General features: G+C 42.3%; 1 protein-coding gene across 3 annotated transcripts in view; it reads left to right on the forward strand.

Moving 5' to 3' along the window:
- Positions 1-27,729, forward strand: part of LOC146020468 (uncharacterized) — a 142,963-nt gene that overhangs the window by 78,018 nt on the left and 37,216 nt on the right. For 2 of the 3 annotated variants that reach the window (XM_083153622.1, XM_083153623.1), the window contains exon 2: positions 23,905-25,613. In XM_083153622.1, the coding sequence (XP_083009748.1) occupies positions 24,022-25,613 (1,592 nt within the window). In that variant the 5' untranslated portion in view covers positions 23,905-24,021. The remainder of the gene's footprint in view (positions 1-23,904; positions 25,614-27,729) is intronic. The other variant, XM_083153624.1, reaches the window with a different exon arrangement.

Consider the following 27,729-nt stretch of genomic DNA (forward strand, 5'->3'; position numbering starts at 1 on the left):
TTTAACTTTGAAAGATCCATTCAGGGTGCTCTTTCCTTGCATTTTACGTGATCTACCTTTTTCCTCATTATCCAAGTCTAGACTTGGGATTGCCAGACTGGGTAGGCTTAAGCAGTCTCATGACTTTTGTTTAGAGAGAGCTGATGCTTATCTCCACCCTCCACTGTAGAACAAGCTAAGTGTTTTTTTTTTTAATTTTCACTTTACCTTGTTCCAGTGATAATTGGGAGGCTTGCTCACCCACGTTCCAGCTGTTGCTAAGTGTCAATATATGCATATGCAAATGTATTTATTTTTGCATGTGTCCGTTCTAATATGAGTTGGCCATAACTGAAACAGTGCCTTTCAGGTAGCAATATGATTGCAGATAACCACTCTCTCCTGTAATGGGCATGTATCAAAAGCTCGGCCTCCATACGATTCTCTATTGTGCGCACAAGGAAGCTAATCCTGATTCTGATGAAGCTCTTGCACCTAGTATGGGGCTATGGCAAGTACAGAGATTAGCAATGACAGTTGTAGTTGCCCACGGTCAGCGTAAAAATCAACAGACATGGGTTTCTGCTTGCACATGCATCAACTCGCTTTATTTAAAAGGATTCTCGCATTTGTAAATGGTAGTAAAGTAAATGGGGGTTTTGTGGCTGCCTACAACTACCGCCACTTGTGTGTGACAAACATGATGGCAGAAGTTGTATCACATGCTATTTTAGTATATTGACCGGTTCCTTTAGCATTATGGTGACAAACGAAGCATATTGCCTGTTTCCCGCAGGTCATTCCAGTGACTGGTTTGTTATAATTACTTTGAAATTGGAGAGTTAAATCTAGTTCTAGGTCAGCTCATGCATTACTCAGTAGTTTGATCAGAATATACAGGACTTTGCTCTGCACATTTAATTTCTCTGCAATGCGACCTCATTATGGTACATTGTTCTTCTGATAATGGTACGGTATCATATAATTTCATAGTTGTAATGCAGTAAATTAGGAGACAAATATTTCAACCTACAGTATAGGGAAGGTGGCCGGCTGGATAATATGGAGTATATGAAATATGTACATTGGAGTGTTCATTTATATTATAAGAGAATAAGTCCTCTAAATAATTTCACAATAAATTACTTAGCACTATTGTGTCCATTAAATAGAGACTGACTGTTTTCTGCCATGGTCTCCTCCCTCCTATTCTACACCCCTGCAATTATCTCCTCACTCCTATTTACTCCCTGAAATGATCTAACAATTTATTTTCTCTGCCCTCTGCAATGATCTTCTCCCTCCTACAGTCTGACATACCCCTACCAGCTTCTTCTACCACATTTACTGTATGTGTGGATCTGAGCCCTCAAACATTGCAATGTGCCAGAGAGTAGCTGTCATGAGGAAGAGACAGGAGCCTTACCATGAAGTGGGAGATTGTAAGTTTGGAGATGCAAGACTGGTTCTGTTATGTTTGTGTATTTATTTATTCTGATATGTTCAAACATATACTGACCACTTATCTTATTCAAATGTTTGAACTGACAAATATGAATCAGGCCTTTTAGAAGTAGGCTCAATAAGTGTGTCACATTTAAAGTAAACTAGCATCGCACATACTGTACAGCAGATGAAACCATTTTGAGTGTCTAAACATTTTTTACCGTATCAAAGAACATCAACTGGACTACGAGCAGTTCTGCATGATCTCATAATGCCACGGGGTAGTTGCACATTGCCCAATGTTTTGGGTGACCAGGATATCTTTATGGGTTTTTTTTGGAAAAGGGTGAAGGGGGTGTGGGAAGTTTTGATCCACACTAATATGTGTTTATATTATTGTTTCATTCGCACCTGTTATTGGTGTTTCTTAAGGTATTGTTTTGTAGTCATTTTCCCCTATTATTTTAAGGGGTGGTGCTACCTATCTCACAGGTACGTAATGTGAAAAAAGAGAAGAAGAAGAAGGGATGAGATACAGTATAACTGGTGCACTCTGTTGGTACCTTTATTGGATTCCACTGAAAAGGGAAATAGGGGTTATAAAACTTAGCTTTTATTGGAATTCCCTAAGAATGCCCATTCTTTAAGGGGTATATATTATTTAAAAATCCCATTGGATAGAATGTAGATATTTGTGAATAAAGATGAGAAAGAAGCTATCAATAAGGGCAACAGCAGCTCAGATACAGTACTTCAGAGAAAAGCAGACACCAGGAACAAACAGCTAGGTCTGTTTTTTTTAACACACTTCTTTCTAATCTTTATCAAAATTACATAAAGACCCTATCACACCACCATTATAGCAGCCAGGGATTCAATTTATTATACTGATTCTCAGTACTTGGATTCTTTCTTTCAGCCAGTGGTGCAGGTGCAGGCCACCTACCTGAAAGATATGACAATGTTGATTACTAAATTACAGGCTCTTCCATCTTTGCCTAGAATTTTTTTTGTGTGTACTTTGGATGTAGTTAGCCTGTACACCAGTATCTCACATGATGCTGGTGTACAGGCTGTCCGTCACTTATTAAAGGACTATCCCTTGTATGTGGGTCCTGATATTGACTTCTTTTTAACAAAAACATTATTATTTTCTGTTTGACAGCAAATGGTTTATTCATCTTCAGGGTTGTGCAATGGCGTCCTGAATGGCCCCGAATTTCCCTAACTCATTTATGTTTGACATAGAACATCATGCATTTTTTCTGATCTGAATGTTGCTGGAGGTTATTCTTTATATGTTACATAGATGATTTGAGTCAGAAATTCAGAATCTGATGGAGAGGGTGAATCAGTTGGATACTCCCATCAGATTCACTTACAACATTAGTGCACACAGGTCTATACAAAAAAGATCTCACTGATCTGTGTATGGTTCTGTCAATCTCGCCAGGCTGAACCTGGTCAATTTATTTAGCAATTTTTAATTGAAAATTCGTACCCTATTACATTTGCAATATTGATGTTTTCTAAATGAAAACATCTGGATGCGATTTTTAATGTGCAATTTTTTTAGGTTAAAAACGTGCAAATTTGACCGCAAATTTGCAAAAATGTGTAAATTTGACCGCGAGTCTCTGCTGGGCTGACCAGCCACAGGAATTAATGCTTTGGTCGGGGGAACTAGTATAAATAGTTTCCCCTGGCAGTGGCATTACCCTGCTGGCTGTTTGGGCCCAGTGTGGGTTCCCCAAAAAATGGGGGCCCCTACTCATTTTGTCCCCCATTTTTTGTGTACCAGGACCGGCCCTTGAGCCTGGTGCTGGTTTTAGAAATTATGGGGATCTTCTATGTTTTTTGTCCCCTGAATTCTAAAATCAGGACCAGTTCAATGAGCCCGGGGCTGGTTATGATCAGGGGGGACCCCATGCCATTTTCTAAAAAATGTTACACATTTTTAGGGACAGAACCATGCACAGATTTCACTGATCTGTGGACTGCAAAGGGTTAAGGGTGCAAATTGAAAATTCACACCCTATTACATTTTGATTTTTGTTTTCTATGTGAGCGAATTTGATGTTTTCTATGTGAAAACATCTGGGTGCGATTTTTAATGGGTGTTTTTTTTCCAGACAGGTTAAAATGTGCGAATTTTACCGCAATTCGCACATGTTCGATTTCCAAAAATGTCAAGGACACATTAGTAAATTGATTACATAATTAGTGGTACAATTGATAAAAGTTTAGATATTATGTACCTTTTGGTTTTCATAGAACTAACAGTTTTAACTTTATTAACCACATGATTGCAAGCAGTACATTTTTTTATGATCACATTTAAAGAATCCAACCACTTTTGGTCCTAATAAGGTTCTTTGATTCAGAGACTCAGGGGTAGATTTATTATAGCGGCGCTAAAAGCGCCGCTATAACAGTTCCTGCTTCGCCACATTAACGCAATGTCCCTACGCACGGAGTGATGTAGGGGCATTCTCTAAGCAATCTAACGAGATTGCTTAGAAAATTCCTGGGAATGGCTATGTGTGTGTAGGCCCCATTAGAGTTACCTTTTTTAATCTGTCTTTTTAACTAGCTACTCTTACTACAAATTAAAAAGGCTGAACTGGGTCACATTTTAATTATGGGAGATTTCAATTATCTGGACTCGATTGAAGTAACAAGATGTGTAGTTCAGCTGAGGGAAATAGGTTTCTGAGCATACTGAAAGATCACTACATGGACCTGATTCTGGTTTACTCGATAAGCTATGAAGATCACAGCTTACCGAGTCCCAGACAGTGGCGTAACTATAGTGCAGCAGATCCCGCAGTGACTTGGACGAACCAGCGCCGCGGGGTCTGCGGGGAGCGCTGAAAACAAAAGCCGCTGCTTTAGCTGATGTGAGTCAGGGACACGGAGCAAGCACGCGCATCCCTGACTCCTCCCCCTGCACCCTTTGACTGATTACCCCTGGCACCACTCCATCCCTCCCTGGCCACTTTGTAGGGACCGACCAGTGCACACAGCAGGCAAGGCTGCCGCACTGATAAATACCTCAATCTCTCTGCTTGCCTCACCTGGCCGCTTAGAAGGGAAGGAGTGCATGTCTTCCCTCTGTGTGGGGGAGGGGAAGGGGAGGATGAGGAGCAGCAGCAGACTCCCTGACCATCGTCCTTCATGAGAACCATCAGCAGCAGCCTCAGCTGCACTGACCAGTAAACTAAATGCTGTGTGTTGCTATGGGGGAGGGGCTATGGCATATATATATATATATATATATATATATATAAAGGGAAAGAGATGTGGCCTTTTACTGCGCTAATGGTGGGGCAGCACTTCTATAACGCCTACCTGTTACTAGAGGCACAAAAGATAAAAATGGGAAGAAGGAATAGATGTGCGCCATAAGTTATTTTTTCCCCTCTACATTAAAACAAACTTTTAAAAGGTAGTTTTTATTCAACACATTGGTACATAGATTTACATTTTAAAATTATTTTACAATCCAGAAGACAATAAAACAAATATGACGATCCAACATCAAGTGATGTCTACAAAAAATTTGTACCGTAACTAAGGTGCTTCATTGAGAACCTTAAAATAAAAATGCTGGGTCAGACTGACCATCAAAGGAGGAACAAGTAGAAGAAAGAACTGTATTACCAAACACCAAATGATGGAGAAAAATAAAGTAATGAAAACGGAAGACAAAGAGGGGAAAAACAAAAAGGATTGAATGGATGGATGGAATGCAATGTGTCATCAGGATGTGTCTGGCCTTAGGACGTAACCACACAGTTAGGTTCCGGGTATAACTATATCAGATGGAACGCATGTTGGAACGCAGGGCATCATCAGGATGCGCCCAGCCTTCCGGCACAGGTATATAGCTATGCCATCTAGAATGGTATTAACACTGAAGAGAAGCAAATATCGAGGGGGCTTTAATACCCCCACTTCGCATCTCCGCCTCTAGAATTGTCCGCTGTTGTTAAAACTTATTTACACCCAAGGAGACTACTTTCCGGAAACGGAAATGCTTTTTTATGATTCAATGGAACACATACTTTTACCGGAAATACTAGTAAAAGTACTTTGACTAGCCTGTAATCTGGGGTTCAGTTTGGGATATCATATCCTCCCCATTCAGTGTTAATACTAGATTTTCAATATAGATCGATTATAGGAAATGACTTCATATCCTGTTAGGTATTTAAACCCCAGTTGCCCACTCCAGAATAATGCTTCTTTCATCTGGAGACACTACTTTCCTGTATTACAGGTAGGTTGCACTCAATTGGTCCCTTATATTTTGTCATTATGAACTGTCTCTGTTTGCCATAATTGTGTAAAGGAACATCATACTCATTTGGGTCATGCCTGTCCGTTCACCCTTTGTAATCATAATGATAAAAAAAATATTAAATAACACCTACCATGTATGTGGGATTGGCAACAAGGAGTATGGCAATGCTTCACTACATATGACTAGTCTCTGTATTTGATGTATACATAGTGCAGCGAAACATGCTAATTAAATATGTGTGTAGGATTGGCCACATAAAGCATATATGTCAAATATGTGTTATACTTTGTTACTTTTAGACTGTTTACCCATTTGGAAGCAATACATTTCTAAAAATGCTGCCTTAAAGTGATACTCACCAATAAGTGGATTATCCCTGTATGCGGGATTTGATGTATCCCCTGGTATGTGGGTCCTTTTTCTGATTTTTTTATGATTTCATTTTTTTAATATTGTGTATAATTTACATAATTATTTAAAATTATTTTAGAGTTGCTCATTGAGAATATATCCTTTTTTAGGCTATCCTGGAACTTATTTTATGTTAAAAAGGTTCTACATATAGAACGTAAAATTCTGTAGCAACCGCTCTACCTTATAGGTCCGAATTTCTATCTGCAACCTCAAAGAACATCCGTACAACGCATGGTATGGATATTCTTTTCAAACACTTATTGGTGTATGGAACATAGAATCCTTTTGGTTTTTTCCTCTCATTTTCTCCATTATTTGGTGTTTGGTAATACGGTTCTTTCTTCTACTTGTTCCTCCTTTGATGGTCAGTCTGACCCAGCATTTTTATTTTAAGGTTCTCAATGAAGCACCTTAGTTACGTTACAAATTTTTCACCCCTTAGATCCAGATCACCCCTGAGGAAGTCCCAAGGGATGAAACGCGTAGGATTATATCTGTGAAATCCTCATTGTAAACATCACTTGATGTTGGATCATCATATTTGTTTTATTGTCTTCTGGATTGTAAAATCATTTTGAACTGTAAATCTATGTACCAATGTGTTGAATAAAAACTACCTTTTAAAAGTTTGTTTTAATGTAGAGGTGAAAAAACAACTTAGGGTGCACATGTATTTCTTCTTCTTCCTATATATATATATATATATATAAATGTTCCAAATCTGCCGGCACTCAGTGAGAATAATAATAATAAAGCAACGGGCCCCAGTGCCCAGTAGAAAGTCGGTACACACACTCCAAAAGAATGGTACTCCAGAGGCAAAGATTTCAGCAGATAAAACGTGTATTAAGAAACCAAGCTTTCGGGGCTTGATCCCCTTCGTCATGATACACTACAGCAAAGAACACACCACACAGAACATACATAAATACCTGACACCGAGGTCTCTCCTCCCTCCGCCGTCCATTGCACGGGGCGCACGCACCCACCGCCAGAAGTCGGACTTAGTGACGTCATCAGACCAGGAGTACGCTACGGCGCCGTTGCTAGGCAGCCGGCGCCGCTTGCGTTCCACACTGTATCCACATAGCCACCCTCCATACTTCCTGGTGGCGTAGACGACCCTGCAGACAGGCAGAGAGGGGGACAAAAAGCATAATACATTATGCATATCAAACAAACAAACTTTACACAAAGAATGTAAGACATAAATCATAAATCATATAAATGAAATAGAGACACAGAGAAAATGCAAATGAATACATATAAATACATATAAACAAGCAGCAATCAATACAGTGGACATACTGTTTAACAATCACATAACAGCATTCCAGCATATTTTATCATTCAACCCATTAGGGTGAATTGTATTTAATCTGAAAATCCAACGTGACTCAGTGATAAGCAGGCGTTTAGCCCTATCACCGCCACGCAACGACTCTTTAATATGGTCGATGATAAAATATTTGAGTGAGGACAACGGATGTCCAGCACTCTTGAAATGGCGTGCCACAGGCTGGTCTACAGATCTACCAGACAAGGATAGATCTATAGGAGACCTGTGTAACGCCATTCTAGTGCGGAAGGATTGGGTGGTCTGGCCCACATAGTAATGGCCACACGGGCACATTAAAATGTAGACAACATACTCTGCCCCCAAACATGTGCCGCCCCTAGGCACGTGCCTCACGTGCCTAATGGGAAATTTGGCTCTAATCTTCCCTCCTACTCTCTACACCTTACTCTGACATCTTCCCTCCTACTCTCTACATCTTACTCTGACATCTTCCCTCCTACTCTCTACACCTTACTCTGACATCTTCCCCAGTGGAAAACATCTTTCCCCAGTGGGAAACACTGAAAAAATGTGCTAGAATCAGTAACTATTAAATACATCTTAATAGGCAATAAGGGTAAATTCAATAATAAAACGCCATCATGGTTGGACAAAAAAGTAAGGACAGCCATCAACAATAAGACAAGAGCATTTACATTTTACAAGGATATCGTGAATGAGGAGGCGTTCAGCAAGCACAAAGAATTAAATACAATTTGTCAAGGGGTAATCAAAGTAGCTAAAAGGGAAAATGAAGAGTGTATAGCCACTGAGAGCAAAACTACTCCCAAGAAGTTTTTCAAATACATCAATAGTAATAATTTAAGAGAACATGTCAATGGTAAAAGCTTTACAGAGGATAAAGGTAATAGTAATATCAATGGTAAAAGCTTTACAGAGGATAAACGAAAAGCAGAACTGTTAAATGTGTTTTTCTCATCAGTGTTTACTAGGGGAGAGCAGAGAGTGGAGCATACAGGTACCACAAATGGGATGAGCAAGCTAGATATTGCTTTCATGACAGATGAGATAAAATTGCGGCTCAGCAAAATCAAAACAAACATATCACCAGGCCCAGATGGGATTCATCCTAGGGTACTAATGGAATTAAGGGAAAAATTAGCAACCCCTTTGTATTACGTTTTTGATCATTCGCTATGATCAGGTAAGGTACCAAAAGACTGGAGAATAGCAGAGGTAGTGCCAATATTCAAAAAAGGAAAAAGGGATGACCCAGCTAATTACAGACCTGTGAGCTCAACATCAATAGTGGGTAAATTATTTGAGGGATTTTTAAGGGATGGTATCCAAAACTATTTAGATCTTCATAGTTTAATTAGTATTAACCAACATGGGTTTGTGAAAAATTGCTCATGCCAAACAAATTTAATAGGCTTCTATGAGGATGTCAGCAACAACCTTGATCATGGAAATGCTGTAGATGTGGTCTTCCTAGATTTTGCTAAGGCTTTTGATACAGTGCCACACAAGAGGTTGATAAATAAAATGGAGGACCTGGGACTAGAGGTAAGAATTTGTAGATGGGTAGGGAACTGGCTGTGTAAAAGAGAACAGAGAGTGGTTGTGAATGGCGCAGTATCAAATATGATACCAGTACTAAGTGGAGTACCACAGGGGTCGGTAGTAGGGCCCATTTTATTTAACATATTTATTAATGATATTGGGGTGGGACTACTCAGCAATGTTTCCATCTTTGCTGATGACACAAAACTGAGCAGAGTAATTAGATCAACCGCGGATGTCTCCGTGCTTCAGAACAATCTTAATAAACTAGATGAGTGGGCAAAAAAGTGAAAAAAATGAGGTTCAATATGGATAAATGCAAGGTTATGCACCTTGGGAGACATAACCAATGTGCTAGTTATAACCTAAGCGGGGCGGCATTGGGTAATTCAGAACTTGAAAAGGGTCTAGGAGTCAGCGGCCGGCTCCACCCCTGAAGTGGAGTCAGATGGAGCGCATCCCAGTCAGATGGAGCGCCTCTGCGCTGGTGATCGCCAGCGAGGACATTCTGGCGATCCTCGGCCAAGGTAGAGAGGCGCTCTATCTGTAGCAACAAATAAGGCCAACAGGATACTAGCATGTAGAAAAAGGGGTATGGAAACTAGGGAGTCAAAACTAATCATGCCACTGTACAAAGCATTGGTTAGATAACATCTAGAATATGGAGTACAATTCTGGGCCCCGTACTATTAAAAGGACATCATAGAACTGGAAAAATCCAAAGAAGAGCAACAAAGCTAATAAAAGGAATGGAGAATTTAAGCTATGAGGACAGATTGAACAAATTGGTATTGTTTATGCTTGAGAAGAGTCGTTTAAGCGGGGACATGCTTAACATGTACAAATATATCAGGGGCCAATATAAGGAACTGTCAAGTGCCCTTTTTACTGCAAGGAAGGACTCTAGGACATGTGGGCATGAGTTTAGATTAGAGTAAAGAAGATTTCACTACATATAACAAGGTATAAGCCAATAGATCATACTCGCTAAAAACCAAGGTTGAACTCAATGGACGCAAGTCTTTATTCAGTTTTAACTACTATGTAACTATGTAATACATCCTGGCAATGATTATTTTGTTACTGCCACGGATAGCTGCAATAAGAAATTATATTTATCTGGTGTATTATCTGATAATAAACATGCCCCAAAATATGCACAGAGATACACATGCATACAAGAAAGATAATTAAACAAATACAGACAAAAATAAATGGCAGTTTTCTGTGTGTACAAAACACATCCCTATGTAGTCATACATATGTGTCTTCTTTTGCAATGTTCTTTCTGGGCTTATCCTGGAGAGGACAAACAGGTGGACTGTGATGGGATTATAGATCATGCCCCCTCTTGGGAAAGTGTCGCAGATCACCCATATTTGATTTGTGGGTGGGGCCGTAATAACATGACTGACAGAATTGCATTAATAGGCCCAACACCTCCATATTGAGGACCTTTTGGGGTAGACCTAGTGACTGTTTATCTTTCAACCGCAACCATCTGGAGTAGTGCTCACACTTCTGGGGAGTAGGGGGACTACACAAAACATTAGGGGGACTACACAAAACATTAGACCTCCTAACATGACCCATTCCATGAGGGATCAAATGCTCTGTTCCTGGATTTTCCTTCTAATTTATGATTGCTATCAACTGTTTGTTCCTGGACTTCCCTCTTAATTTATGATCACCATCCCCTATTTGTTCCTGGACTTCCCTATTTATGATTGCCATCACCTGTGCTGAAACACCTTTATTTATTAAATAACTAGTTCAGCACAAGTGACGGCAATCATAAATTAACTAAGCATTGTATCCCTCCTGGTATTTTTCTGTACAGAACCTGGGGGGGGGGGGGGGATTCAATTGTTTTAGCACGTCCACAGCTCCAGTTGAGCTACTTAACTGTTGCTTCCATTGCTTAGTGCTCCTTCCAAATAACAATTGAATTTCCCTAATACAATTCTGTATGCTATTATGCTGGCAAAAGGCAGAACAGCCACATTGTAATAAACTTACTTTCTAAGCACAATTGTGCATATACTGTATATAGACATACAGTAAAATACAGAACTAATAAGAGCACACATATGGGAAGGGAGTTCCACTTTTTACCAACCCCACAGCAATTTCACACCAGACAACAGCCAGTGGATTGTTCCTACTAAAAACTAATTTAGCCATGGGTACATTCAAAGCTGTATATAGTTCTAGTTTATATTTTATTTAGCATACCCTTTCAAAATGGTTGCATACCAAATTCAGTGCTGTATGCATTGCAAAATACACAATATATTATTAACGAGAACTGAACAGTAACAAATGTCAAAGCATGTTTGCCAAATTATATTTATGAGTCACACAAGTAACAGGTGCCAAGTGAATTCTGTGTATTTCTCTGAATGCTACATTGTAGTAATGCTGCTTTCAGACCGCATAACTGGCTTTGACCCTGTATTTGAAAACGTTTCCAAAAACGGGTCTGCCAGGTAAAACCCTTCACACCGCATCTCTTAAACTGCCAGTGTTTTTCTGACACTGGCAGACCCGTTTTTGGAAACTTTCCAAATACAGGGTCAAAGCCAGTGCAGTCTTCAGTGCAATTCCCCCCCCCCCCCCCCCCAGGGTTAACATTCCCCCCCCCCTACGGTTAACATCAAACCCCCCCCCCTAGGGTTAACATCACCCATAAACCCCCCTCTCCCCTCTCCGTTTAGCCGGTGCCTCCCGTTGCAGATCCCGGCAGTACTGTGAAAACGGATGCACTTATGAAAAAAAGTCTCTTTTGGAAAACTGCTGCCCCATAGGAAAACGTGTTTAAAAAAACTGTCTTTCAGACCCGATTTTGATGCCAAAATACCGGGTCTGAAACGGGTAGGACCCTCCATTTTAACCATTTTACAAAAACGGCTTTTGTAAAACGGTAAAGTGGTCCTGCACCTTTCAGACCGCACAGATTACCGTTTTAAAATGGTTAAAAATCGGCAAAATACTGGTTTTTAAGTGCGGTCTGAAAGGGGCATAGGTGACTGGACATTATATTAAGCCAGAGTACAGAAAGTTAGGTTTAATTCAGTAGCTTTACTAGGATCATAAAAAACACTCAAAAGGCAGCAATACTGGAATAATGCACCTAACGTAAAATTACTATATAAAGTATTATAGTCTATTCTACAGGTCCCATAGCTGGCCACACATTCTGTGTAATTTTAAAGCTGTTAGCAGGGGAAGGGAAAGAGATTAAGGGGGGTATTCAATGTTTAGGTCACGGCGGTCAAGCTTGCTCTGCTGCTGTCTGCACAGTACAGCAGCGGAGGCTGTGTGAGCCCCCCCACCCAACCTCCATATTGACCGCAGGAGGTTGGGCACCCCCATTGTTGTAAATGGGAGCCAGGTCAGATGACCCAGCATACCTGTTTACACTGCCCACCACCCGGGTCCTCCTCGTGTTCCACCCTGGTCAAGACCTGGGTGGGATTTGCTGGGAAATGGAGCTGTTTTTTTTTTCATCTACCCCTTTTACACCGACGCTGACCCGGGTCCGCGTTGGTGTAAAATGGGTATAAATAAACTAACAATAATAAACATTGGAGATTTAGTTCATGTATTGATCAATGCATTTAAGCCTGCAGCCCCCTTCACGGGAGAAGGCAGAAAGGTGGTCTTAAAAAAAGGTCCGTCATGGACGTATTGATCTGAGTGGTATGTAGCAATAAAATTATGTCTCTGCAAGCAAGTCCAGTGAGTGCCCCCATTATTTATCAACGTAAATTTGGAAGTACCTGGATACTAAGACTTTCAGGTTCTATGGCACCCTGGACCGATGTCTTTATTTATTGGGAGAGTGCTATCCCCACAACATGGATATATATTTAGAGAGAGAGGATTGTATGGATGTATTGCATGGTTTATTAATAAAGTGGCAATGTTTTAGACAAGGCATTCCCAACCATGGTCCTCAAGGCACACCAACAGTGCAGGTTTTAGTGATATCCAGGCTTCAGCACAGATGGTTTAATCAGAATCACTCAGGTACTAATTAAGTCACCTGTGCTCAAGCCTGGATATCTACAAAACCTGCACTGTTGGTGTGCCTTGAGGACCATGGTTCGAAATGCCTGTGTTAGACCCTTGGAGTCTACCTGGCCTTTAAAGAGGTGGTATGCGTGAACAATCCGGATTAAAAACTTTGTAGCACACCAGTAAACCACTTGTGCATTTCGCTGCTTCTGCAGCTCTTTCAAAGGCCTATTATTTGTCATGCTTTTTGGGAATTCTACACCCCTTGTGGATTAAAGTGTTTGCCCTTACACAAGATGTTTGGGGTCTTACGTTATCTTCAGGTTCCTCTGGAAGCTCTTTTACATTGGTACCCTTGTTTAGTACCCAAGCCTGGCCGTTATGTTTTCGGACACATTCTGATATCCACTAGAGCCATTATTAGAAATTCTCATCCATTTGAGAAAGTTATATCTAAAAAGAAATTCCATTTTGAAATCTCGCTACTTGTGTAGTTTCACGACGGCTGGCTACGCTACATTGTCAGCATAGCCGGCGCCGTGAAACTACAGGAGGCAGCACTGGGAGCAGGGCGGTGGGTGTTGTGGTTTATACTTATCCTCCTCCTGGCGGTGATCCCCGATCACTCCCCAGCAGCAGCAGCAGCGGTCACTCCCCGGCGGCAGCGTTCAGTCCCCCTCCTCCAGCATTCGCAGCGGACGCTATCAGAATATATTTCTTATTTATTTAGCACCTTCTAGAAGATAATAGATAGTATCTGACTTGTTACCCATAGCAACATCCCATGTAATAAAGAACTCCCATCTTAGTAAATTTCCCACTTTATGTTGGAAAAAAGGGGACACATTAAATACACAAGTTCTGTGGCTGATTGCAAAAAAAGGCAGTAATGTTTAGTTTTTGATAAATATACAGTAAGTTTGTATACTGCATGGTGATAAAAATTACCGCACAAAGCTCTATTTTAAATAAAAATGATCTTACCTTATTAGGGAAAGTTAACCACTGATAAGGACATCTTGGAACCAGGGACGGATTAAAGGGGGGGGGGGGGCAAAGGGGGTCTTGGCCCCTCTCTAGCTAGGGGCCCCCAGTAGTTTTCATGTATTTAAAACATTTTTTTTTTCCTTTTTTTTAGCTAAAAGTTTTGTGCATGGGGTAGTGCTGCAACTTTTGGAGTGGGGTAGTGCTGCAACTTCACTTATCTGCCAATGTGACAATGATTAATGTGCTGAGCATCGGGAGCCAAGGCACACTGACTGCGCAAGTGTGCAGTGCATTACTGGGAGTTGACTAAGTCCCATTACACTTTGCACAAGAGGGCAGAGGCTTGTGCTGAGCTCTGATTGGTGGAGCTCATTACATGCTTCTCTGGCCCATGGAGGACAGCAGCAGCAGCCTAGTCATGGGAAGGTTTTTAATCAGAGGCAGCACTGAGCCAGTCCCACAGAGTAAGGTGCAGAGGGACAAACACAGGCTTTTCATGAAGTATGTATGTACAGTATGTATATATATATATATATATATATATATATATATCCTCCCTGCAGTTACCCATTGACCAAGTTTATACTGCCTTTACTCTGTGTTTTGACAGTGTAATATTCACCCATGCAGTTTGCGGACAGTTATGTCAAGTGCATGGGGGCCCCCTGTCTAAAGTGCGCCAGGCCCACCGAAGGCTTAATCTGGCACTGCTTGGAACACAGTGTTAGGCACAAACACTGCAGACACTGCTTCTTGTTATGGTTGAGGCAGGTATTCAGAAGCCATTTAACTTTGACCCAAGGTGCTTTGGTGGCTCTTCCCAGGCGAGGCACAGCCACTGCAAACCAGCGCATTAGAAGCCTGGCCTCAGTAAATGCTGAATCTGCTGGATAGCCAGGAACTTTGATCACTTGCAAGATGGGTTACTGATTCTGCTGATGTGTGCTGGTGGCAGTAGCTGTGGCTGTACAGGTCCTAGGTGGGCTTATTGGATACCTAGCGGGCTGTCTGATCGGTTTTTGGTGATTATGCATGTATATTGATAATTTGTTATCAAAAGTGGATTAATCCAGCTATGATATGGCATTTATTCATTCTTACATGGGAGACCAGACAGTTTGGTGTGAAGGGCCTTAGGTGCCACAAGGTGAGAAAAGATATACCACAATTCTGCAGTTTAGTAGAATCAACGCAAGTTATGTGTGCTGAAACCGCTTCTCCCCAATGTATTAAGGAGGAGATGTGTGTCATTATTAGATGGTGGGCCACCTAATGTACAGTATGAATGATCAGTGGCACTGACATTCCAACACCTGCAGCTATCAATTTCGAGATTTAAAGCCACTGTAGTGACTGCTGCCAGACTCCAGGCTGCATGTGAGTTCTTGTGCTGGTTGTGTGAACTCAGCTGATTGGGTGGAAAGAAGCATAGCTTTAACACTAGGCTGATGTGCTGTGTGTACTAATGGGGGGGGGGGGGGTGTTGGGGTTTTCAGAGGAACCCCATGAGAGAGTGGCAGGAGCTCTTTGGTTGGGACCTGTCTGCTTTATCTGTCTCCAGTGCGTAGTACATAGACTCCCTAGTAGGGAAGAGAAAGTGCTGCCAAAAGAGATGACATAACCTTTACATGACATAGGATTGATCATCTAGTAAACCTCTGGTAATAACTGTTACTAATGAACAACCATAAAATAATCAAATTATATGTCTCTTATTCTACATATTGAATACACCTTCTACCATGTAGTGTGTTATACTTTTTTTCAAAAGTTTTCATTGATGTGGAGTATTTACCATGCAGCAATCCCTGCTGCAAGTACATTTGATACCGAGGTGCCCCTAGTCTACATGATAAAAGACATCCTCCAAAAATACCTGTAAATGTGTCATGGTTTTATTATTTGTACCCTCAACTCTGAGCTATGGGCCTGACTCAGGTGGATTTTATAATCTAAGCTGTTTGTAGCGGATCAGCAAGTGTGATCCTCAGCAATACAAATGCTGGAGGTGGAGCATAAGTGTTCATCTGCGATTGCAAAAAATGCAAAGCGATCACAGTTGTAGAGGATCCTCGCGACCATTGATCTTGATGTGAAAGCCTGAGTTAGTTATTATATCCCTGCGAAGCCCCTGCAATCAGGCAGAGACTTTCACATTGCTGAAATGTGATCGCAGGACCTGTTCTGCACGTGCGCACTTCTTTATCTGGAAATTGCAGGTTGAATCACATAAGTCAGGCATGTGCAAACTGTGGCCCTCTAGCTGTTGTGAAACTACACATCCCAGCATGCCTTGCCATAGTTTTAGCATTCCCTAATAGTAAAACTGTGGCAAGACATGATGGAACATATAGTTTCACAACAGCTGGAGGGCCATAGTTTGGACATGCCTGGCATACGTAAGTGATCTAACCTGAATAAGGCCCTATGGGGGGTCATTCTGATTGACTTGGTAAGCTGTGAAGTTGGCAGCTTACTGAGACCCTGAAATGCCGACCCGCCACATACTCCCCCCCCACCACCACCATATACACTTACAGCCATGCAAGGGTTGATGTGTTAGGAAGACACATCCCCTCGCATGAGCCGGCAACAGGAAAAATCATTTGATGGTCGCTGACCACCAGAAGATTTCCCCTGCCTTCACAAATATAAGTCAGTTGAGATGCCCATGAAACGCTGGGTGTTCCCATGGTCCAGTGCCCCGGCCCGCCCCGTCCCTCCCTCCCCTGTGCGAACTGCCTGGCAAGTGAGCAACTCGCCGAATCTGGTTCACTTGCAGTGAACTCAATTCGTGCAGGGGCCGAATTGAGTTCACTGCAAGTGAACCAGAATCGGCCCCTATGTCTCAAGGTTGCACCCTGCTGACATCAAGCAGCACACCTACTACCTGCTTTTAGGAACACACTCCACAAACAGTGTACACAGCCACAGTCTAACGTACAATTACAGCCCTTATTTCATACTTGCCTACCCTCCCGGAATGGCCGGGAGGGTCCCGCAAATCGGGTCCCCCTCCCGGTCCCCCAGGAAGGGGGGCAAGTCTCCCGCATTTCCCTACAGCCCCGGCTCCCCCTCTCCCCGCGGTCTAAAAACTATGACTTTCGCGGGTCCGTGGGGAGGGGGCGGGGCTAAATGACGCAATTCGTGGCATTTTGCGTCATTTTTAGCCCCTCCCCCCACCCACGGACCCACAAATTAAGGTTTCAGCCAGTCATGGGGGCGGTGCTTGATGACATCACATGTGCCCCGCCCCCAAAACGAAGCCTCTATCCGCCCCCTTTCACTCCTCTCCGGGCTTCTCCCGGAAAGGAGTATGCCAAAGTCGGCAAGTATGCCTTATTTTGATTAAATACACCCCCCTCAAAATAGGTAGCTTGGTTAATGCCTTAAAAGTATTGTGAGGATAAAGTAAAATCAAGAATGATTTTATTAAATATGGCACTTTTGGGTTTTTAAGACATTTCTTGCATTGCATATAGAAATGCAACATAGTAACTCAGAATGGAAATAATAGGGAAATAATAATAAATCACAAGCATGCTAATAGGACAAAATAGTTTTTTTTAAATCACATGACTCTCACCCAACAGCATACTTTCCTACTTTTGAAAACTAGTTTCTGGTAGTAGAATTTTGCACAGCGCCCCATTGAGGGGGCCTGCCATGCTCCACCCAAATGGCGTGTCTAGTTCCATATATGGAGAGATTGTGAAGAGATTGTGAACGTGGCACCTAGAAGCGTGGGTGTGTACTGCTACATCTGAGGGGAATCTTGAAAAATGACTTATATCCAAATGTAGATGAGCCCCAAAGCAGTTAGTAAGAGCTACTATACTTGGTAAAGTGCTGGGAAATGGTGCTGATGATACAATGTAAATGTATCTATCTCTCATTTCTTTTTCCCCTAAAAATGTAACAGTGTAATGTGGGCTAGGTGAAATGAGGGAGATTGCTAGACTAATGAGGGAGAGAGGGAGATTGCTGCTATTTCAGGGAGTCTCCTGCAGAATGCAGGAGGGTAGGCAACTATTCCCAACAGTTGGTGACTGAAATCCAACTGTAAAAAAAAGTGTTGGCCCAGTAAAGAGTTAAATTCTATCTATAATTAGGAATGAATTTCATCTTTCAACACTATTTATAATGGAATCTATCATTAAAAATCCAAATTAATCTGACTTTCATCACTCAAAAACAGGTCTTTTTGAAGAAAGGGCTAATTTTGATGCATTTGCCCCTGTGGCTATAACAGCGGAGATAACGTGTTTCTGGTTCTCTGTGCTGTGCAATTAGAACATGCAGGATAAGGTTGCTGTTACATGTGGCCAGCTGTATGTGCTGTACTGACATGCATGTGGCAGCGGATCACTGTGCCTTCTCTAGCCACATTTCTTATTTCTCAGATTACACAATCATTGCTCCCCAAGGATGGTTTATATTGAGGAACTGATAGCCTTGTTTATAGAGCATCCCATTAGTGCTGTAATGTGCCGGGGTTCTGTTTAATTCTTATAATCTTTCCACAATTTATTAACCCTGTTGCTGCTGGAGAAGGATTCTGAAAAAATTGTATAATTTGGATTGTGCGAGGGGAATTAGTGACAGGAAATGCGTATGCATCGGTAACCGATATCGTTCATTGTGTACTACCGATGGAGCGCCTCCCAGTCTATACTGGGAATCACCAGATTCTCTGTGTTGCCAAGGATTTAACATTGGTTTAAGAGTACTCCCAGGTCCTTTTAGATCTCCGCTATAGCTGAATTGGCTCCAGGTTTCAAAATAATAAATAATTATAAAATGTAATTATTTTCTCCATTTGAAGTACCTTAAGGTTTTTTTTTTTTTACTAAGATGGGAGTTCTATTGAAGATGGGATGTTGCTATGGGCAACCAATCAGGTTAAATCTATTATCTTCTAGAAGGTTCTAAATTAATAAAAGGTTAAATCTGATTGGTTGGCCATCGGAAACGCCCATCTTAATAAATAAACCCCTAATAGTCTAGGCCACTTATTCTCAGCATCAGGGTTCTGTTTGTATTGATTTAACAATGGTAAAATAAATTCTTGGGCAGCAAAGTGGATATACTAAGTATCCTTGTCACATATGCTTATTGGATAGTCATGCAGGACAAAAGCACTAGCAGCAAACCATATGGCCTCCAAGAGAAGTTCTAACTGTACGAGAAGTCCTTCATCGACAGGAAAAAAAAATCATAGTGCCACCTCTCCATATAAAACTGGTTTTAATAAAAACAATTTGTAAAAGCATTGAACAAGTCAGGCAATTGTTTCAAATATATTTGTCAAACATCTCTTAAGCTCCCGTATACATGGTTAACTTTCTATTTGATTTTGCTTATATTGGCATTTAACTCCCCTGTGGCAATAAACTTGGTAATGAGCTTGAAGCCCTGGCATTGAGCATGTAACCCCTGGCATTGAGCATGTAGGTAAGGGCATTTATGTGGCATTATGTGTAATGGGCATCACAGTGTGTAGCACAATATGTAATGGGCATCACGCTGTGTGGCACAATGTGTAATGGGCATTTTGGTGTGTGGCTTTATGTGTAATACTGTATGTAACATGATTTTGAGAAAGATTGAATGTGGGTAACAAAGGACAGTTCAGAATCAAAGAGGACACATAGACAACAAGCTTGTGGGGTAGGCTTGATTCTCATATTCTCAACAGTGACAGAGATATCAGGTTGGTAACTACTATTGATTGGTGAAAATATTATTAATTCTGTTTAGAAAATATTCAGTTTGAGGTGGCGGGATGACAACCATGATGAAACAGCAGAAAGGCATTCAGTGTCACGGCCCAATACAGATGGTGACAGGTCTGGGGAGCATAGGAAGATTTCAGTAACATCTGCGTACAGATGACACTGACATATTAAAGAGCTGATTAGTTTACCAAGTGATGTGGTATAGAATATAGATGGATAAAAACAGAGGACCCAAGATTGAGCCCTGAGGTACTCCGATTGATAGAGGTAGCAAAGAGGAAGTGGAATCAGAGATACTAACACTAAAAGGGTGGTTAGATAGGTAGGATGAGAAACAAGAAAGGGCTGTGACCTTAAAGCATGTACCTTGGTGGAGGCAGAAACACAGTGGCCCATGCTGTCTTTGACAGGCCCCCAAGTATTTGGCATTCCTCACTTTGGTACTCTGTCAGACATACTGTGACAGTGCCAATTATGCGGTTTGTGAGGTGCTTTAAATTCACAGACAGAAGTGAATAATAATAATAAAAAAAATGTACAGCTGTCTGCTAAGCTGGCCATACACTACTGTGATGTATCACAGCAGTGTGTGGCCATTTGACCCGCCTGAGCCACCCGCGAACATCCTGGGGTGGCAGGATCGCATTCGATACATTGCATGCGGTCCTCTCAAATGTTATGTATGGCATGTGACCCTGTTCCCCACCGCCGGGAAGAGGGCCAAGTCGGAGGTCGGATGGGCAGCAGGTCTGACCCCCGACTCTGGTCCGATGCGCAAGGGACTGTGCACCGGACCCAAAGGGGGATGTCAAGGGAAGTGGGTGGGAAGTGGGTGAATGATTGGTATAAGGCTGGTATAAGGGAAGTGGTATAAGGGAAGTGGGTGAATGATTTGGCCCAATATCTCTGCCCAATCCGTCATGGGGGCCTCTGCCTTCCTCTCTGTCTCTCCACTGTGTCATTGTCTCCCCCACCACCCTCTTCTTCCTGCTCCCTCTGCCTATTCAAGGCATCACCCTCTGCTTCTCCCTGTCACTTACTGCCTTTCCCGGTCACCCACTGATTCTTTGCATCACGCCTTCCTGTCACCCACTGCCTCCATTTCCATCTCACAGTATCTCTCTATATCACCCTCTCTGTGTCACCCCCTGCCTCCCCCTGCCACTCATTTCAAGAATTCACCCACTGCCTCTCCCCGGCATCACCCACTGCCTCCTCCTGTCTTCAGAAGTGCAGTCTGAGATTAAGTTGATGAGCTGTACAGTGCTATATGCGAAAAGGGGGCCAAGAGGGGAAACAGAGGACTGTTACTTGAATGACAGAGCATGGAAAGAGGAGTTTAGCTGCCAGGGGCAGATTTAGTGCAACCCATGTGTCCAATTTTAATATTTCCATTGTTTGATTATAAGCCCTCCTAGACACATACTTCATGTGCTGTAGCCAATGGTAAATTCACCACTGCTGGCTGTAACTGGGTGAGGACTGAGGAAACAAAGGTTGGCATGAGCTTGGGAGCAGGTGAGGAGACTGGTATAAGGGAAGTGGGTGAAAGAGTGTGATGAAAAAGGGTGAGACATGGATATAGCATTCTCTTTGCAGACTCATACTGTATCTTGTTGTGAGACAACGCCCACTTTTCCAGGAGCCCACGCATAGAATCCCCTTCATCCTTTGTCATGGTCATTGTGTTCTGGATCTGCCCCTGATTCTTGCTAGAAATGTTGCTTAGATCTCTTTACAGATTTCACTTCCGTGAACATTGTCCAAAAAACTAACTATTTTCTGATCTCATTAGCTCTGTGCATATCCTGCTCATGTCTGCACATAGTTATCGCTAGTTTGATGACAGAGGATGTGCTACTTGGCAACCAAATATAATTTTTTTTTATTAGAAAACATTTTCTGCTTCTGTGACTTCACATATGACGTATAGACATATTTAAATCATCTCACTGTGAAGCAAAGAAAGTAAGGAGCCATTCAAGAATGATTGGTGTCATGTATAATGAGCTGTGCAAGTGAGTGAGTGCACAATTGCTGTGATTGTGCTGCAGTGATGTTATTGTACTCTGGTGCAGGTTGCAAACACTTATGTAGCTATATATCATTTGTTCTAAAGGTGCACATACACTTATGCGAGGTATTGCATGCCTCCCTCGCATGCGATACCCGCCAACTGCCCTCCAGACCGCAGGATTGCATATGACACATCATATACGCTCCTTTTGCATACAATGTATTGTATGCAAAAGTAATGTATGCGATACTAGGTTGAATCGGACGTTAGGTACATTTTAACTTTTCGCCCTAATTCTCGGTCCGATGCGTCGGAATTGGGTAAAAAGTGCCCAAATCATATACGTGTATGGCCATCTTAAGTCACTAGACTATTTTATGCAAATGAAAAGACTATTTTGAAGGACTATAGAATATTTTGGGAACTATTGCTACCTATTGGATCCCTCCCTGCAATAGGATTACAAAGTTTTACAGTCTCAAATCGTGAACACTTTGCTGAACAGTGATGTGCTCACATCTTTATGGTAGTCCCCATCCCACAAATGGTCCCCCATTGCCTCCATTGTCTGGACCCTGCCCCTCAACACCATGTTGATGCTCTCCTGATGCTGCGTTGCCACCCCTAGCTGGCTAACCAGCATTAGAAGCTGAACTAGGCATATTGTTTGGTATATAGTACAAGGTTGGCGCTCTTGGTATAAATCATAAGGGACAGATGCGCCAAGCTTTAAAAAGTGATAAAATGGAAAGTAAGAGGGGATTCCCCACTCCCCCAGGGTCCCTGCCTGGGCTGACCGGTCAGGGGGTATAATGGTTTAGCCGGGGGAACTTGTATAAAAAGTTTCACCTGTCTGTGGAATTACCCTGCTGGTTGGTTGGGCCCAGTGCTGGTTTTCAAAATACGTTGGGCCCCTACTCATTTTGTCCTCCGTATTTTGGGAACCAGGACCGGCCCTTGAGCCTGCTGCTGGTTGTAGAAATTCTGGGGATCCCCTGCTTAAATTGTTCCCTGAATTTCTAAAACCAGGACAAGCTCTTTAGACCTGGAGCTGGTTACGGCCGTGGGGGTGGACCCCACAATGTTTTATAAAATTATTTTAACAATTTATTTACACTGAAACCTACACAGATCTGACTGGCTAATGCCAAATATGCCTGGGAAATGAAGAGTATTTTCCAGGCGTATTTTTACAGGAATTAGCGGCCATATATTATATACAACCGCTGAGTAAATTAGGAATCACTATTCGACTGAATGGTGATTCCTACTCCTATTCTTTTGAAGGTGTATGCATTCGTATTCATAAATACGAATACGAATGTGCCATGAATACGAATTGGTATATTTTGGCATTGTAAATGCCGAAAAAATGTGTGGCCAGTCATATTTGCCTACAAATACGCCAAATCCAGGCATATTTCGCTTAGTAAATTTCCCCCATTGTGTGTGCCTAGCTTAATTGAGCAGCAACTAATTAGTATACAGTTAATCCATTTTCTAGGACCTGGTGACACCCTTCAGTTGCGGCTCATTACAGTTAGCATTTAACCACTATTTTAGAGAAAATGTCTCTCCTGATATTTCTCCTGGCATTCTTTGGAAGGCCCATAAAGCCACTACTAGTGGTTCCCGTATTGCAAGGGGCCATTGTAACCCGTGTAGTATAGCTAGGACAACTGTCTCATCTGGTATTTTTGGTGGTGGGGTTGACAATCTGTGAGACTGATTTTTCTTTGTGTATCTTATTATTAATATTGTTCACTTTGTATCTTCCCGAAATGTCATCATGTCTCTATGCTCTAACACATTGTAAGCTATGTATTGTGCCCAAGATGGCTGCCTTGCCTGTAGGTTTTGTAGGTCAGATAAACAATCCATAAAACTGGTGATTCTCTGAGTATCCCGTATTAGACTATTGTGGTAAGTGTAAAGGACCCATGGTGGCAGCTTCCCTTTATGTATGGCTTATTTCCTTCAATTGTAAAGTTCTTTGTGTCAGTTCGTAAAAAGAAACTGATGAATGAACCCATCTCACTGTTTCTGTGGTGGTGTATACCGTGTACAGTATTACAGAGAAATATTCCATGCTAATATACAAGGTAATTATTAACATTTCTTTTTTTCTTTACAGGGTACGTCACACAAGCGGATTCACTTAGCAATGCCCCCTGCACAATCTGTGTACAAAGTGCTCAGTACAACTGCTAGAATGTGAGTACTTTCAGCAGACTGAGCTGTTACCTATGCTATGGACACTCAGCATCATCACGGCTGTTATACAGGGCCCCTATGTCTCCGTCAACATCCGTGTGCAAACCTCCCATGTCCATCTGCTATGACATACATCTGTGCTGATGACCTGCATGAACATTCCAGAATCATTCCAAGCCCCCAGAATTATCAGCTGTGCACTAACCATGGCTTAGAAGCCCCCTCGGACTGCAGAATGCATCCATTAAAGAGCATAGATTGCCTTGTTCTTGGAGATGGGTTTCACCCTCTACAAGCGTGTCATGCAGGTACCAAAGAATCAAGCACTGTTGCTGAACCCAGGCTATATCGGAGCTTGGAGAACCTACACTGGTCAGAGGCAAGTGTGTTTGCACACTACAGGAACATGGATGGTGAAATTGTTCTGCATTGTAGAAGCACAAGGCACATGTCAGAAGGATCTCCAGGGAAAGTGCCACTCCAGAGCATGTCAGACAGAGGAGCTTTGTACAGAGACCTTAATCTACCCCACCTTTCCAAAGTACCTCAGTGGCTTTTTCCTGCAGCAGATGACAAGTTCTCCAATAATGATGCCAAAAGAGAACTGAAGGAGAAGCTAAGAACTCACAGCTCCAAGACTGTAGAACCCAACAGACCTGTCCGCCCACAGACTTTTATGGCTGATGGTATGGTACGGGCAATTGCAGAGAGACCATGCCAGCATTACAAATGTACTATGCCCTGTAGCACAGTATCTGCAGTTCAACATGAGCTTTCAAAAAGCACAATGCCAGCAAGCAGGCAATGCACAAGTAAGTTATACCACAGGACAAGCCCAGAGCACATTAAAGAGGAAGTCAGGAGGAGGCTTCAGCTACGCAGACAAAATAGTTCCCCTAACCTGACACTATACCAAGGAGAGAGTGAGGGCAAAGGTTTGGTGAAGTCAAAAACTGCAGAGTCTTTCAAGGAACAGAGGCAATGCCCGGGCATGGTGTGGCAAACAGAACCCGCAAAGAAGCCGTGCAGTAAGAGCAGGTTGTACATACCAACATTTGAAGAATTTAAGAGGATGCGCAGCAAGGAAAAGAGCTGTGTATCAAAGAATGATGTCAGTTTGGAAAATGTAGAACCCTTCAAATATAAGAGAGCCGTGGAACAACGGGATAGAGAGACTGAGCAGACCAGTAATACAGTTGCTGCTAGTGAATCCACTTCTATTCCTAATGGAATCAATCATTTGCAAGATCACTCCTTGAATCAAAGTGATGCTAACAGCAGAGGTCCGTTCAGTGTACAGCATGGTTCATTAGACAGCCGAGCTCACCCTTCATACTGGCCTACATTCACAGCTCCCATTTGTTCCAGTCCTGTCTCAAGGTTTCCATTCCAGGCGCTAACCATGCATAGTGCGAAAGAAGAGCTTGTGGTGTGTGATTCTCATGTGTCTGATACGAGTAGGTGTAGTGGATTCCGTGGCATTGCTGAGCAGGGTCCTTCTTCTGAAGCCCACTCTTCTTGCTGTCCATCTTTGCTTTTAGAAGCAACTGATATGTCCGGTTATGGTGCCAAGCTGCAGAAAATGAAGGATGGCCTCATAGGATCAGCTCTTGATCTTATTAAGAAAAGGTAATATGTTTTATATATCTTATTTTGCAAATGCCCAAGTAGGAAGTCAGTTGCAATTAAACCTCAGTTTCAGATTGGGAAAGTTAATTAAAAACACTAGCTTATTTTGAGATTATATATCCCAATTTACTTTAAGTGCTTTACAAAGGTATACAGTACTATCACAAAAAATCAGCATAGTGGAGAAAAAAAATAATAAAGTTAAAACTCAAATACTGTTAAACATAATTAACACAAGAAACCATGGAATGGAAAAACTTTAACTGTAACTTGAGTTGAGCCAACAACCACTATTATTTTTCCCTTGTTTGCAATCTGTTGTAACGGGCTGGAATTTCCTTAGTAAAGTGTCAGCAGAAAGTGTGTACTGCCTTCCAATACTTCCTTGGCTAGTCAGAACTTCCGTTACACAGAGGATGTGATTAAAAGAAACAAAACATTTATCATCTCTTGAAGGCAAGGACAACACAATTGTTGATTGGGTTAGTTTCATGAAGTGTACCAAATTAAGTGTACTGTATCAAGATATTAAATAAACACGTCCAGTATTCACATAAAAATGACTAAAACATACACGCAATAGATTCTTAAATGGATGCAGTCAATGGATTTGATAAAGTAAACAAAGAGTTAACCAGCGCTGGCTTGTTTCTCAAATAAAGTGGTTTCTTTCAAGTTAAAAATTTAATAAAATTAAAAAAGGTACTTGTGTATTTTGTCGGCGCCCATCGCATCGCATACCATAAGGCATACGCTGGTATGCGATGCAACGCGATATCGCGTGATATTGTACAATGTCATACAATTTTAAAATTGTATGACATTGTATATGGCATACAATGCCATACAATGCGATGCGATTAAACATTGTATAAGCACCCTAATGGGTGCTTACAATGTTAAATGCACCCCCCCGCCACCACCCCACTATAAACGGGAACCCAAAAGCGCAGCGAGCCCGCGAGGGGCGGCGGTACGCGTCCTCCGACCTTTTCATACCCCCACTATCCACGTCGGCGTGGAGTTGAGAATAGATAGTGTGGCGAGCGCAGCGAGCCACCGAGCCCGAAGCTTGGCGAGCGCAGCGAGCCCCGCGAGGGGCGCGGATACCTGTGAAGGCCGCGAGGGGACTCCGATACCTGTGAAGGTATCCGTGTCCCCTCACGGGGCTCGCTGCGCTCGCCACGCTTCGGGCACGGTGGCTCGCTGCGCTCGCCACACTTTCTATTCTCAACTCCATGCTGACGTGGATAGTGGGGGTATGAAAAGGTCGGAGGACGCTTACCGCCGCCCCTCGCGGGCTCGCTGCGCTTGCCACGCTTCGGGTTCACGTTTATAGTGGGGGTGGGGTGGTGTGGGGGTGCATTTAACATTGTAAGCACCCATTACGGTGCTTAAAAGCACCCTTTAGGGTGCTTATACAATCTTTCATCGTATAGGGGGCAAAAATCGGGTGCATGGCATGCGATGCTATGCGATTAAAACATCGCGCGATTGAAATCGGGGGGCGCCGCTATAATACACAAGTACCTTAAAAAACATACATATATTGAATGCATAGACACAAGAATAACTATAATGAATAGAATTAAAAATATTCGATACCCTTGTAGGACATTTGAGGACTATATCTGGGATACTTTGTTCCACTAGCGGAAATGTCTCTGTTTATAGCAGCATGTAATTGCAAGGTGGCCGAATCCTCATGCAGTTTGCAAAGCAATGGATTTTGTGGTCCGGTAAACCTTGATATGCTTGGAGTAGTTGCTGCAGGTCCAATCCAGATGTATTATGTGCAGGATGACCAAGTGGAGAGAGTGAAACCCATATCCAGTGGAGCTTGTAGGTAAGCAGTATTCCCCAGGAGTCCAGTGATGTCAAGGGGGTGTAAAGTCTGAGAAGCTCTACGCGTTTCTCTGGGTATAAACACCCAGCTTCCTCAGGAGCAGTCAATGGATTTGATACTGCTACAGTACAATGTATCTAATACTGTCACAGTCTCAAAAAGTATCTCCATTTAGATACAATCACAATTGATATAAGGTGCTTTTTTCAGTTGGTTTTTCGAAATGATATATGTGTACTTAAACCCAAGGTGCTGTGTAGTATTCAATTA

The sequence above is a fragment of the Crinia signifera genome, chromosome 7, assembly GCF_055691185.1.
Source record: "Crinia signifera chromosome 7, ASM5569118v1, whole genome shotgun sequence".
NCBI lineage: Eukaryota > Metazoa > Chordata > Amphibia > Anura > Myobatrachidae > Crinia > Crinia signifera.